This window comes from Anopheles marshallii, chromosome 3 (genome assembly GCF_943734725.1).
Source record: "Anopheles marshallii chromosome 3, idAnoMarsDA_429_01, whole genome shotgun sequence".
NCBI classification, from domain to species: domain Eukaryota; kingdom Metazoa; phylum Arthropoda; class Insecta; order Diptera; family Culicidae; genus Anopheles; species Anopheles marshallii.
Genome location: NC_071327.1, coordinates 14,643,101 through 14,656,481, shown reverse-complemented (window position 1 = coordinate 14,656,481; position 13,381 = coordinate 14,643,101). Strand labels below are relative to the sequence as shown.

Below are 13,381 nucleotides of genomic sequence, written 5' to 3'. Positions count from 1 at the left end.
AATGCTGCGGTACGCGGCCTAATGTGTATGTTCAGTGCGAGTCATTCATGCCACAATCTGGAACGTTTCATTCCGAATCATATACCTAAATTGAATCAAGAAGAAAACTTTCCACTTCCCCCAAAAATGCGTCGTTGGGCCGTGCACAATCCGTACAAATTAAACAACTAAATCTTAAAGAAACAGAACACACCCTTCAGAGAGAGCCAACGTTTTTTTGGATTTCTTGTTTTTGTTTATTCCCCTTCTTAATTCTTCGACGGTGATACATGTGCTATTACTATCTATAGCACACGATATACACGTACAAGAAAAAAAACCCAGTTCTCCTGCGATGGTATTGCAAACATGGGCGTTTTGATGAGCCAACCTCCTTCAGTTATCCCCAGTTTGGATGACGATTTTGGGGAGGAACGATCGGGTTCTTTCCCGCCAAGTAGTTGTTTTTGACGGGACGAAAAAAAAGCAATACCACACCAACCGCCTGCCAAACAAACGACAAACGCACACACGCGTAGGAAAATGTTTATCGGTTAGACTTGGCGACACGCTCCAGCTCGTCCTTCTTCTTGATTGCGTACGAGTTCGAAGAACCCTGCAGAAGGTTGTCGATCAAATGGAGGTTCGATAGAGAGAGAATGCAATATGGACGCGGAAATGGCCAACGGTAAACGACGCACAAACAACAAAAGTTAAATAGACGCAATTAATACTCCACTTATTGCAACAGTTTTGCCGCGTGGACGCGAAACGGTCAATTGATTTCGCTACTTACCTTAGCGGCGTTGATCAGCTCGTCGGCCAAACATTCGGCAATCGTTTTGATGTTACGGAATGCAGCCTCACGAGCACCGGTGCACAGCAACCAGATAGCCTAACGAAGCGAAAGAGCAGAGGGTGAGCGCAAAGTTAGTAACAATCAAGATTCGCGGGCATAGAATTGTTGTACAGGGAGCCATTTTGTGGCAGATCACTCGATCACACCTTGAACCGATCTCGTTTTACAACGCACCAGCCCAACGTAAATCGAATCGAGCAGACCATGCCGTGTATACTTTCCGATCCAGATGGAATTGTATGTAGATTTAAGAGTATCGATCTAGCCAATATGCCTAATGAATCGGTATTTCGCGGCCACGATCAAAAACAATTTTATCTTACCTGATTGACACGACGCAGAGGAGACACATCGACGGCCTGACGACGGACAGTACCAGCACGCCCGATACGGGTGGAGTCTTCACGTGGGCCTGAGTTGATGATGGCATGGACCACGATCTGCAGCGGATTTTCACCGGTCAGCAGATGCATGATCTCGAAAGCGTGACGCACGATGCGCACAGCCTTCAGCTTCTTGCCGTTATTGCGACCCTTCATCATCAGCGAGTTGGTCAGACGCTCGACGATCGGGCACTGGGCCTTGCGGAAACGCTTGGCCGCATAGCGACCGGCCGAGTGGGGAAGGTATTTGGCGTGCTTCTCCTTCACGGCGATATAATCCTGTGAACATAAAACGCAAAAACCGAGGGTTAAAAACTTAACCATGACGCCTTTCGGGAGAATGATTCTAACACGTGGTTGTGCCGAAAACGAGAATTAATTAGGAAAAAAATCATACTTACCGAGACGGAAATGTCGGAAATATCGATATCATCACTGCTCCAACGGCCGAACAGCTTGATTTCGGGAAGCTCAGCAGTCTGGACTACGGGAGCTTCTTCGTAGACCTGGGCTGCCTGGTCATCATGGACGGCATCGTCCATGTCCTGTGGTACCGTCGCTTCCTCATCGAAGTTTTCGAATGCTTCGTCAGCCATGGTGCTAAAGAGGTTTCGCACAGGGACAAGAAAAAGGACCACACACGCTTAGTTCCCAGACAGAAAAAAGGGCTTCCGGTTGCTTTTTCAAGAACCACGCGGTCACACGTAGGAGGCAAAGCTTCGGCACGAATTCTTACGCGAACGATACGATAAAATTTCAACCGTGCAGATATTGTACGTGAATTTGGAACGTCACTTGATAACTGTTTTAAAGTTTCTCAATCCCTTGAAATAATGTATGAAGTACATTAACTCTATACTCTAAACTTGATATCGAAGCCGGCACGGCAGAACGACACGTGCGCTCGGATGGTCGAAGAGGAAATGAACGAATAGACGGACTGACAGCTACCATCTACCCTGAGCTTCTGCACACTACCCCAACCCCTCTGGACCGATCCTCTTCACTCCCTATGTACCACAGTCGGCACTCGCTGACCCAAAATTATCACGAAATTTAACAGTCAAACCAAACGATTTGCACACCAAATTCACGACACTCTGCACGTTGAATATTTAAGCGTTCGGCTACAATGCACCATTTCACGAATTCGTGCCGTTTTACCGGGGAAAATAGAAAAAGTTTCATCTTATTTACTTTCAACACGTCTGTTTTACAGTGGCGTTAGCCGGAAAGAGAGTTTGTCAGTTTGCTGCGAGACGATTTGCTTCGCCATGTTGGTACGCGGTGCGTTTGACAGTTGGCAGGAAGTCGGCCAAATCGACATAACGATATCGCGTGCCGCACAGTGGGCGATTTAATTGAAATCTTTTTTTTTTTTATTTTCCCAAGGCGCAAAAATACCAGCAACATCTACAAATCGAAATTATTATCGATCCTTTGCCAGAGGATAGGCTCGTTTATTTATTTGAAGAACTTTATTTATCTAATAACTCACAACTTTAGGGGATTGTGGCTACATGGGAATCGTCGTTGCCCCTAGCAACAGTAAAGTCGTTTTACAAAATAGCATGGCAACCACATCAAACAACTTTGAACTTGGTTGATCCGTTTGTAGGTACAGTGGCAGGCGAGTTTTGTATTGCCGGGGAATATCGGATCATATTTTAGTACTTTCATGCGCCAGAAATAACCTCTAATTGCAGCAAAAAATGCTTTTCTATCCGGAAATTAGTATTCAAAATGAATTGAAAAAATTGGTAAGCGATACAATACCTTCGGCAGTCCCCAACTTTGTATTTATCATGATTTGTATTACAGATGTCCTGCGCCGATCAGCAGTATGACCATCTGCTAAAAGAGAAACGTAAAAGGTAAGGAAACAAGAGAAGTTTTGGGTGAAATTATAAGCAAGCCCATTTTTTAGGTTACAATCCTTGCTGCAATCAGAGGAAGAGCAACAGGAGCGGGAAATAATGCAAAAGTTCCAAGACGAAGAAGCAATGCGTTTAAGGGACAAAACGAATGCCCTTCTCAGCTCTAAACAGGATCAGGAACGCCAACGGTTGGAGTTTGTGAAAAGCAAAATGATACAACTTAAGCTGTGAGTAATATTTCTCAAGTTACGGGGACACAGCCGTATGCGTAATTTCTCTATTCTATTATTGTGTCTGACGGTTTTGTAGAAATAATTGCGATGAAATACGGTCGTTTCTGCAACAAAAGTATCATGAAGAATCGAAAAAATGTCAGCTAGCACAAATCGAGGATAAAATAAGACTGAAACAAGCCAAAATGGACGAAGAACGCATGTGGACGGAGGTACACGTTCGGAAGTATAAGATGGATGTAAGTAAAACCACGTGGTAAGCATTTGAAAAGTACCGCAAAAAATTATCTTTACGTGATCTTGCAGTTACAAAATGAACAAAAGGAAAAACTCGAGCGTAAATCGATGGAACAAAAGGCGCTACAAGATATTAAACATCAGATTAAAGAAAAATCACTCAAAGCCATTCAGGATAAGGTTGATTTGCAAAAAGTAGTTTGTGCGTCCCTGCCGTTCCCCGATCATGATGCAAAACTGAAAGCCCTCGGTAAATCGGAACTTGCCGAACACTTGAATGAACAAATTGCACTGCGCAAGGAGCTGCAACGTAAACGAGAGGAACAGGATATGCAAGTCATACGCATGCTAAACGATACCACAGCCAAACAGCTTGAGCAGGAGCGGCAGGCACGCATAGCAGAAGACATTGTGCTGAAAAAGCAGAAGGATCAGTTCTATCAGTACTCCAAGCATGTTTTGCGACAGCGTCAACTTGAAGACGGCAAGCTGGAAAAGCTGATCAACGACACACGGGAAAAGTTTGAACAGGAAAAGTTGGAGACCTGTCGCCGGGAGAAACAAAAACGGCTGCAGATGGCATCCATTGCTTACGAGGGTCAACGGATGCAGATCGCTGAAATGGAGGCACGCAAGGCCCGGGAACGCGAAGAGCGTCAACAGGAAGCGCTTCGAGAGCGCGAACAGCAGGAAAGGAATCGTGAAGAGGCGGAACGAGCCGATTGTAGGATACAGACAGCAGTCCAGCAGTACCGTGATTCGTTGAAAGAGCAAATCAAATCGGCATCGCTTGACCGGGAGCGCAACAAACGTGCCAATCAGATGGAAACGAACCGATTGATCGAGCGAAGCTTTAATGAGCTGAGTTTTGTGCAAAGCTACGTGAAGGGTTCCTTCGAGGAGCACTTCAAAAAACATCCGAACGTGTCACTGATGAAACGCAAGTACTGAAAGCTCGTAGGCGGCATTTTTAGATAACAAATTTACTGAATATGAAGATTTGATAACATCATCTACAGTTAGTTAAAGCCTTCGAATTGCATTTTAGGTAATGTGAAAAAGACTTTTTTACACTGAGCAATAAAATTATGCTGTGGGCCACGAAACGAAAAAAAAACCGTTGCAAATTCAAACTGTCATTGCCATCTGTTGACAGCTGTCAAATGATTCCGCTTACGGCAGTTTGTTTATGTTTAGATCTCTGCCTGTGTGCTATTTTGTGCTTTCGGCGCGAACTACAAAAATTCCCGGATTTGCCATGAGCGAAAAGGAAAACAGCCGGCGTAAACGTGCATCTAGCGAAGCGGAAGTGGAAAAGCATAATGAAGATCCAAAACAATCGTTGGAACAACCAGAGCAGGATAACAGTAAGGATCCCGATGGTGAAGATGATGACGGCGATTGGATAGGACCGATGCCATCGGCTGCGGCACAATCAAAGAAGCGTAAAGGTCGGTAGTAGAATTAGAAATGTACGTTTACTTTATCCCATATTCTCACCCTTCCATTTGTGTTCTCCAGTGTTAGGTTATGAAAAGCTCTTCATTGAAAACCTGCCGGATGCGGAATGTTACGAGAAATCCTTCATGCACCGAGACACCATCACGCATCTAGTGGTGACGAAATCGGAATTTATCGTCACAGTTAGCGTGGATGGTCACGTAAAGTTTTGGAAGAAGATGGAGCTGGGTATCGAGTTTGTGAAGCACTTTCGCAGTCATTTAGCACCGATCAATTACCTGGCCGTTAACTGCAGCGGTACATACCTTTGCACGGCTTCAGTGGACAAAAGTATCAAGGTGTTTGATGTGATTAACTTTGATATGATCAACATGCTAAAGCTAGAGTACATCCCGTACCGTGTGGAGTGGATCCATCGAATGGGTGACGTGATTAGCTATCTGGCAGTGTAAGAGAAAACCGGCCAACTTGATTTCCACCACAACAATGCTAAATTTTCTATTTCTCTTGTAGAGCGGACCAAGATTCACCGGTGATTAGAGTCTATGACGGTAAAGGAACAAACACTCCGTTGCATACCATTGAAAATCTACACACTAAACCCGTAGTGATGATCCGCTATAATCCCACCTTCGAGGTTACCGTTACGATCGATAAGGCAGGAATATTGGAGTACTGGTATGGACCGCGCCATGATTTCAAATTTCCCACCAAGGTGGTACACTTTGAGTCAAAGCTCGATACCAGCCTGTACGAGTTTGCGAAGAACAAAACTACCGTAACTTCGCTAAGCTTTTCGCCTGACGGTAAGAAGTTTGCCACCATGTCCACCGACCGACAGGTGCGTGTGTTTGGATTCCTTAGCGGAAAATTGCTGCGAGTGTACGATGAAAGTTTGGCGCGTTACAGCGAAAGTCAGCAGCTGTCGCAAACATTATCGAACATGGAATTTGGACGCCGAATGGCAAACGAGCGCGATTTGGAAAAATCGGACGCCTTCGCCAATATGAATGTGACATTCGATTACAGCGGGAATTTCATTCTGTATCCGACGATGCTCGGCATTAAGCTGGTAAACATAGTGACGAATCGATGTGCAAAGATTATTGGGAAGAATGATAATTTGCGCCCACTTAATTTGGCCCTTTTTCAGGTGAGTTGACAGTGCATTGTGAGATTTTGGATTAGTTTGTACGTTTCCATTCTTTGGGTTACAGGGTAAAGTAAAGTTTTCGAAGGCAGCTACCACACTCGAACAGGAAGCTTCCGAAAATAAGGCGGCACAGGCAATACCGAACGATCCAACACTGTTCTGCACGGCGTACAAGTAAGAATGGGAAAGAATAGAGAAGAAAAACAATTTAAGCATAATTTTGTTTTACAATTTATGCAGAAAGCAACGGTTCTACCTCTACACCAGACGGCTGCCGTCCGATTTGCAAGATATGGAACGCGATGTGTTCAACGAGAAACCTTCCAAGGAAGATATCATTTCTGTTACGGAAGGACAGGGTAAGTTTCGAAACTCGGCCACTGGTGAGAGTAAGAAAAGTTGTATGTTTAAATACGTTTGTTTATATAATCCCGCTATCCATACTTTCACTGCTAGGCGAAGGTAAATTAGCTATTTGTATTATCCACCCATGTTTGTGTAGTGTTAGATTGGGTTATTGTTTATTTTATATTAATACTTTCATATTTCGATTTTGGGAACATTTTCTCATCAATCTGTTTGTCCAATATAGGCGTACAAAAGATCTACGACAATGCCGTACTACACACGACTATGGGTGACGTCCACATGCGTCTGTTCGGCAAGGAGTGCCCTAAAACGGTGGAAAATTTTTGCGTTCACAGCAAAAATGGCTATTACAATGGGCATCTGTTTCATCGTGTGATCAAGGGCTTCATGATACAAACCGGAGACCCAACCGGCACCGGTACCGGTGGACAATCGATTTGGGGTGGTGAATTTAAGGATGAGTTTTGCTCAACGCTCAAACACGATCGTCCGTACACGGTTAGCATGGCGAATGCCGGACCGAACACGAACGGCAGCCAATTCTTCATCACCGTATTGCCTACGGTAGGTTCAAGGCGTTGTTAAGCGTAAGAGCATTCACTAATTAATAGTTACATGTCATTTTCCATTCACCCCCAACGTAGCCCTGGCTGGATAATAAGCATACAGTGTTTGGACGTGTGCATAAAGGTATGGAAATTGTGCAGAACATATGCAATGCGAAGACGAACCCGAAAACCGACAAACCGTACGACGAAATTCGGATAATTTCAATCAACTTGTCTTAAATAAAATACAATTGAATTAATAAAACATAGGAAAGCTGTTTAAGTTGGTAAGTTTGCTTAACATTACATTTTGTTTTTATGCGTAAACCAGTTTTTACGCTTCGGTAGTCGCTGTATATGGTGGAGGTTTCTGAAACAGGCCCGGTGTTTTTATCACTTCATCATATTTTGGAGGCGGTGGCGGTTCCGTGTCTGAAAGAAAAGAAAGAAAACGAATACGATGAATACTGCTCTCGGAGCGATTCATATTCGGTGAACGCTTACAAGCAGGAGGTTGACTGCGTTCCGTTGGTGGATGCTGTTGAGCCGTCCGGTGATCATTCTGGTAAATAGTGAATACCGCGAAGCGTTGTGAAGTTTCTGAAAGAAATGATGTTACGGTTAGATTGGCTGCCAGCTGATGATTACGGCTTATGCTTACGACTGCGCGATTGGTTTGTTGCTGGTCGATGCACCTGCAGCCCGAAGTAATATATCCGTCGCTGGAATGAAGCAGTGCAATGATGAGGTTAGTGAATTAATTAAAATAAAATATTAGGAGTTGCAATATGTTTCTTGCCGATTCTTGTACGATCATTTAACACATTGTTGGTCTAATGTAATGGACAACAATTTTAGTCTAATATTTCTTGTAAAACGATGCGCTACAGTCTTGTTTGCGATTTCGTCAAGTGAGCTAATACCTTTTCACATCTACAGACAATGGATGTAATGAGTCACTACATTCAATAGCGTAATCATTAAGAAGTTTCTTTCGTCACGTGTTCTTCTTGAACTTTTCGGCTGATGTTGTGTTGTTTGTGGACCCCAAGATGCTCAGTAAGACTATTACAGATTAAAACATGCATTATTTAAAGGTGGTCAGTATAATTGATAAACTAATCCTGTTAATCAAGATGTCTTTCATCTATTTCGATTGGTTTTGTTCTTTTGGAGGCTTTGAAGTAAAACGGAACGAACCAGACCGATCCTCCGTACGCAGGACTGACTATCCAACTACGCGTAAATGAATTCACAGAATGCCAGAAATGGCAGGCCTAAACCTCTTCAGGTGGTTGAGCCGATGATGAAGAAGAAGTGGTTACCCATTTCAATTATCAATATTGTTTTATTCTGCTGAGAATTACTGAGTGATTTCAAAACATAATTATGGTAGCAAATTGGGGTCTTCCAAGTTACAAAATTTGGTCCTTCAATTGCTCGTTAAGAATATTCCTTTTTGAGATGGGAACTACAACATCTATTGGCAAGCCTCACATTATTGACTCACAGGAACTAATTTAGGAATTCCTCACATCATGTTCTTTACACCACAAACGGTGTCAACGGTGTCATAAACTAATGCATCATATGAAGATTGTTTTTGTTCCAAATTGACCAGTTTTTTTTTTTGGAAATATTCATACCAAAGAGTTATGATCGCCCCTTCATGACCAAACGATTATTTTAACTGTTATCATACAAGGTGTATGATCGTTTTTTTTTTTTTGTGTCACCTAGCTCCTACATTAGCAACTAATTCATGCATCATTTCAATGCATCTCCTCGCACACCCATGCGCTTACCAGAACGATGAAAAACAGCATCAGCACCAGAAACATCCACAGCAGATGAAACACCCAGGACATGTTGGTGGCGTTCTATGTGCGGTCGTAACCACGCTGTGCAGTAGCTGGCAACGGTAAGTGAAACGTAACGCGGAGGCGTTTTAATAGCAACAGCACAAAAAAAAAAAAGATCTACCACGGGGTTTGGATACAAAAGAATAAAAAAAAAAAACAACAAAATCACAGTCAACAAACGAACGTTTCACGAGTTTTGCTCCCCTTTTGCTGCGTGTGTTTCATAAAAGTATGATTGGTGATGGGGTGATGGTAGCAAGCACAAAAAAACGACAAATCCTTAAAACGCGCTAATTGACTATTCAATACGGGTGAAAAGTGGATTGGCTTGCGAACTGTGTGTGTGGGAAGCATTGATTTTGATGTGATATCAATATATGTAGCTGCCCTTTTTTTTTCGTCTGTTGTTGCTGTATAAATCTCTTTCCTGTGTGTTTATATCCACTTTGCGTAATGCTTCGATTGTTGCCCTGATTTAACGATGTGTATATGTTTTTACTGCTCGTTTTTTGTTTTTTCGTTGTAGCAAAACGTACTCGTCACAATCCACTGGATGGCTGTGGATGCTGCTGGTCAACTGATTGCGCATAAATATGGTCGTATTTTGCCGAATGCGTCGAAAAACCCTTTCCTCGTGCGCCTAGTACCCCACACAATTAAGGCAGATGTTTGCTCCCGTACATACCGGTGTGTGCAGGAAGGGGGAATGGGTGGAGATGTGTGATAAAAATTATGATGCGTAGTTCAGGGGGTTTGCGTATTTTTTTTCTCTCCGTGCTTTGTTTCGAATTTGCTTGCTATTTATGCCAATTCTCGTTCGTTCGATTGGCCACGTTTCAACGGAGGCGTGTACGTGTTCACTGAGTTTTTTTTTTTTAATTCTTAGCACCACTGTTTAACAAGTAATTTTAACTGTAATTGTCACTGCAATGCTCAACCAATGGACCGACGTCCCACATTCGATGTGCAGTCGGAATGTAATCAACCGTCGAATGTGCGGGATGAATTTCGTATCGATTGTACTTTACCGTGAAATGGGTACAGAACGATCTTTTAATGCAGGAGTTGTTTGAAGTCACTATTTAATTCAGTATTTTGATAAAGCACTTGCACTTGTACACGGAAATACATTCATCCAGATCTGTTACACCAAATACTGTACTGATCGTTAAACGCAAAGGTATGCCATCGTGGGTTATGCCCGTCCCCACCGTTCAGCTAGCCTGTACTGTGTGATAGGATTGTTGTCGCATCGATCGAATCTATCCACTTGGACCAGTTTGCGATTGCAAATAGAAGTAGAGAGAAGCAACAAAAAAAATCCCCACCGGTACTTGCTCTTATCATTCGTCCGAGATAGATAGACCGAGTGAAACAACGAATAGGCCCTCCGAAAAAACCCCGAACGGCCATACATTGCGAATGTGAAGTTAATCGATTTTCGATCATTTTCCGTCCCTCGGAAGACACTTGCGGCCCGATAAGCGGGTAGCGTGCAGCAGCATGCGATATCACTGGGGGAGGACTGCCCCGACCGTTTTTACACATATTTCACCCATGGTAACCGAACCCGCCAAGGGGCCACATCCGTGAAGTTCAAGTACCAACGGGATTAACTTTCGTTTGTGCTGACTCTCGATGAGAGGTACTCGATGCTATTTTCAAACGCTATTGGAACGAATTGTATTCCACTTGGAAGAGGTTTCTGTACATGTGGAGGATGAAACAGAGGTGTTGATAATTTGCTACACCGATTCACTTGCCGGGGGAAGTGCTCTGAAGTGGTTTGACCGATTGCGAATGAAGACACCGAGGACGCGGTTAGAATTTTTACGTTTGCAATGTGTTTTGTAAACTCACGCCGCATTACGCTAACAAACCTTAACAGGATCTGCTTAGGAAATCAAATCAAGAGTAATACTATTCTTGTGCTTTATGTTTGTTATGTGTGCAGAACTTTTTTTTTAAATAAATATGCTTAGAAGCTTATCTTTCCCGCCAAGACATCGCATTAGCTTGTGAAATGTTGTGCGAAGCTATAGCCAGCAATTAGAAGCCATAAATTAGTAATCATCATGTTGTCGATGCGATCGAATCCGCGGGAAAACCGACAGTTGCAGTTAGACGGAAAAGATCACGATCGCGGTGGGTTTTATGAATCACTTGGGGAAGAGTGAGATTTCGAGAGATATAACAAAAGAATATCTAAAGCGAGTATCGGAGAGAGGAAAAGAGAAACGGAGAGAGAAGCTGAGAAATCACGCATGCAGCCTTTAGCAAAGATCAATTTACATTTGAAGTCGAGAGATCGTGCGAGGTTTCAAGACAGGGGTTGCCTTCCTCGTGCTGTTAGGTGGAAAAGTGTTTTATTCCTGTGAAATTCTTTTCAACCGTCTATAACTGACTCTGAAGATCTGTAGAAATTCGTGTTCGTGTGAAAAATGATATTAAATTTAAATGGGAGTTTGAAGATAATTCCCATTAAGGTCATAAATATTGGATGATTCAAAGATTTATGTGAAATGTGAGATTGAGATTCATTCATTCACCTTCATTCAACGCAACACTAACCCTCGCCGATAGCACGAAACGATCAGGAGCCATCCTTGAGTTATTAAATATTAAAATTGATATTACGAAGTACGAAGAGTTTTAACCATGAAAATAAACAAATCGATAAATTATTATCGATTAGAAAATGTCGCTTAATAATCCTCGATATAAAATAAAATGTGATAAATTACATAAAAAAACCCCTACGCAGATCATGGTGTGCAGGGGACGAACCCTGCATTAGGGCCCTCTCTCCAATTTCAACAAGTTACGCACCAAAACAGACAGATCGCAGCTTGGGGAGCTTGCGTATCTCGCGGTACAGTTCGCGCATCGCTTATGCTCACCTTTCTCAGTATTGTTTCGGTGCTTGCAAAGTTCGCAGGTTTTCGCGGACCATTTTACCCGTTTTTTTTTCCTCAAATATCTCCTGCCCTTTTCGCTTCCGGCCCCGGGGGGTGCCCGAATGTTTGTGGTAAGTTTCGGTTTCGGAGTGGCTCCGTGCATTCCGCATCTAATGAGCGACCCCGTGGCTAACGAAACAATAGCATCATGGTAGCAAAACCGCGTGACCCATACGTGACGCGTCACAACAGCGTTTGATAAGTTCCCATCGATACGTGTTTGATAAAGGGAGCCTCACCGGGAAGTGGTGGTATGTGTGTTAGACCTTTTCTCGCGTGTGTTTGTGTGCCGTGTGATGTTTCCACCAGTGACAATCATTATCACTTATCAGAGATAAAATGGGGACGTACGTAATCAGCAGCAGAGTGGGTACGTGATCGATCTGTTGCTTCGACTGTTTGTACGGCGTGAAAAGCAGTGTGTTCCTTCGATTGGAAAACCTTCCAGGTGGCTAACTGTTGATATCCGTACCTTCTTCGCGATCTCTCTTTCTCTTTTTTTTCTCGTGTTGTGTTACAATCTTCCTTTCTATCATGCTTTCGGGACGTTTTTAATTCCCATTCCTCACGCTCACGTTTTGCTGGGCCCTCTTCTCGCATTATTTTCGCTGGTGACGGCGCTGCTACTCACGTGTGTGTATGGGTTGCTTTGATAAACGACCCTCTCACACCCTTTTTCGTTTCCCCCCTTTCCACCCCTTTCCCTGTTCAACCACGCTTACAATGCTGGAGTCTGGAGTATTTTCGAACGGGCAAGCGTGTGTTTTCGACGCGTATTTGTCTCTTAGATCACCAACAAACTTCGCTGCGTACAGGGTCATAAAATACAGCCTCTTAAAAACATTTGACTGTCTCTCCAACCTGAAGGTGTTCACACAAGAATAAAAAAAACAAACAAGAAGTGAAGACGTGGAAAGAATGTGCGTTTTGGGTATTTACTGCCAAAGTTTAAAGCAATAATACATGATCGGAAGTTTGTGTTGAAGAGAGAACGAGCAAAAGTTTGTATTGTTGAAGATTTACCTCGAGGGCGATGGTGTACCCGGTCGGAAGTGATTAATTTGGAAGATCGCGAATGAAACGCACTTCTGATACAGTAATACGCCAAAATAATACCCACACTTTGGGCGTGTTTCAATACCTGCTGTTTGGCAACGTTCATGAAGTGTCTCCTTTCTTTGAAAATATTGGCCGAATTTCAGTAACAACGTGTCGTGCTCCGGAGGAGTCATTGCGCAGTGTTTTAATTTTAACGTTTTCCGTTGCATTATCAACTGCCATCGATCGTCAACGGTGCGTTTTATGTGAATGTTTGCCGTTTCAGTGATGTGAAAACGGAGCACCCATTTGTGATCGATCAATATCAATTACCTGAAGACGTGAAATGTTGATTGTGCCAAGTGTGTGAACAAGCAGCAGATTTCAGCTTCTACGACTACACCTCTCTGTATGGTTTCATCTCG

General features: G+C 43.2%; 4 protein-coding genes across 5 annotated transcripts; 2 read left to right on the top strand and 2 right to left on the bottom strand.

Moving 5' to 3' along the window:
- Positions 1-526: 526 nt before the first annotated feature.
- On the bottom strand, positions 527-1,817 carry LOC128714866 (40S ribosomal protein S5). 2 transcript variants are annotated; one of them, XM_053809748.1, is made up of 5 exons: positions 1,782-1,817; positions 1,623-1,736; positions 1,162-1,500; positions 776-874; positions 527-595 (listed from the first exon to the last, which is right to left on the bottom strand). In XM_053809748.1, exons 1-5 carry the CDS (start codon positions 1,815-1,817, stop codon positions 527-529), a joined length of 657 nt encoding a protein of 218 aa, XP_053665723.1. The 2 variants fall into 2 exon arrangements, with proteins under 2 accessions (XP_053665723.1, XP_053665722.1); XM_053809747.1 differs by having other exon boundaries at positions 1,623-1,817.
- Positions 1,818-2,933: 1,116 nt separating this feature from the next.
- Positions 2,934-4,519, top strand: LOC128714686 (trichohyalin-like). Its single transcript, XM_053809561.1, has 5 exons — positions 2,934-2,981; positions 3,043-3,095; positions 3,149-3,325; positions 3,408-3,570; positions 3,638-4,519. The coding sequence occupies exons 1-5, from the start codon at positions 2,934-2,936 to the stop codon at positions 4,517-4,519; spliced, it is 1,323 nt and encodes a 440-aa protein (XP_053665536.1).
- Positions 4,520-4,826: 307 nt separating this feature from the next.
- On the top strand, positions 4,827-7,339 carry LOC128715563 (peptidylprolyl isomerase domain and WD repeat-containing protein 1). Its single transcript, XM_053810469.1, has 7 exons — positions 4,827-5,019; positions 5,090-5,477; positions 5,543-6,182; positions 6,247-6,356; positions 6,423-6,541; positions 6,775-7,115; positions 7,196-7,339. The coding sequence occupies exons 1-7, from the start codon at positions 4,827-4,829 to the stop codon at positions 7,337-7,339; spliced, it is 1,935 nt and encodes a 644-aa protein (XP_053666444.1).
- Positions 7,340-7,433: 94 nt separating this feature from the next.
- Positions 7,434-8,967, bottom strand: LOC128714965 (uncharacterized). Its single transcript, XM_053809847.1, has 4 exons — positions 8,905-8,967; positions 7,761-7,821; positions 7,604-7,699; positions 7,434-7,531 (listed from the first exon to the last, which is right to left on the bottom strand). Exons 1-4 carry the CDS (start codon positions 8,965-8,967, stop codon positions 7,434-7,436), a joined length of 318 nt encoding a protein of 105 aa, XP_053665822.1.
- Positions 8,968-13,381: the final 4,414 nt, after the last annotated feature.

Coding starts and splice junctions, on each gene's coding strand:
- LOC128714686 (XM_053809561.1), top strand. CDS start 2,934: ATGCTTTTCTATCCGGAAATTAGTATTCAAAATGAATTGAAAAAATTG. Junction 3,326..3,407: donor AAAATGATACAACTTAAGCT/GTGAGTAATATT, acceptor ACGGTTTTGTAG/AAATAATTGCGATGAAATAC. Junction 3,571..3,637: donor TTCGGAAGTATAAGATGGAT/GTAAGTAAAACC, acceptor GTGATCTTGCAG/TTACAAAATGAACAAAAGGA.
- LOC128715563 (XM_053810469.1), top strand. CDS start 4,827: ATGAGCGAAAAGGAAAACAGCCGGCGTAAACGTGCATCTAGCGAAGCG. Junction 6,542..6,774: donor TTCTGTTACGGAAGGACAGG/GTAAGTTTCGAA, acceptor TGTCCAATATAG/GCGTACAAAAGATCTACGAC. Junction 7,116..7,195: donor TCATCACCGTATTGCCTACG/GTAGGTTCAAGG, acceptor CCCCCAACGTAG/CCCTGGCTGGATAATAAGCA.
- LOC128714866 (XM_053809747.1), bottom strand. CDS start 1,817: ATGGCTGACGAAGCATTCGAAAACTTCGATGAGGAAGCGACGGTACCA. Junction 1,501..1,622: donor TTTCCGACATTTCCGTCTCG/GTAAGTATGATT, acceptor TTATGTTCACAG/GATTATATCGCCGTGAAGGA. Junction 596..775: donor AGCTGATCAACGCCGCTAAG/GTAAGTAGCGAA, acceptor AACCTTCTGCAG/GGTTCTTCGAACTCGTACGC.
- LOC128714965 (XM_053809847.1), bottom strand. CDS start 8,967: ATGTCCTGGGTGTTTCATCTGCTGTGGATGTTTCTGGTGCTGATGCTG. Junction 7,822..8,904: donor TGCTGTTTTTCATCGTTCTG/GTAAGCGCATGG, acceptor GCTTCATTCCAG/CGACGGATATATTACTTCGG. Junction 7,700..7,760: donor AACAAACCAATCGCGCAGTC/GTAAGCATAAGC, acceptor CATTTCTTTCAG/AAACTTCACAACGCTTCGCG.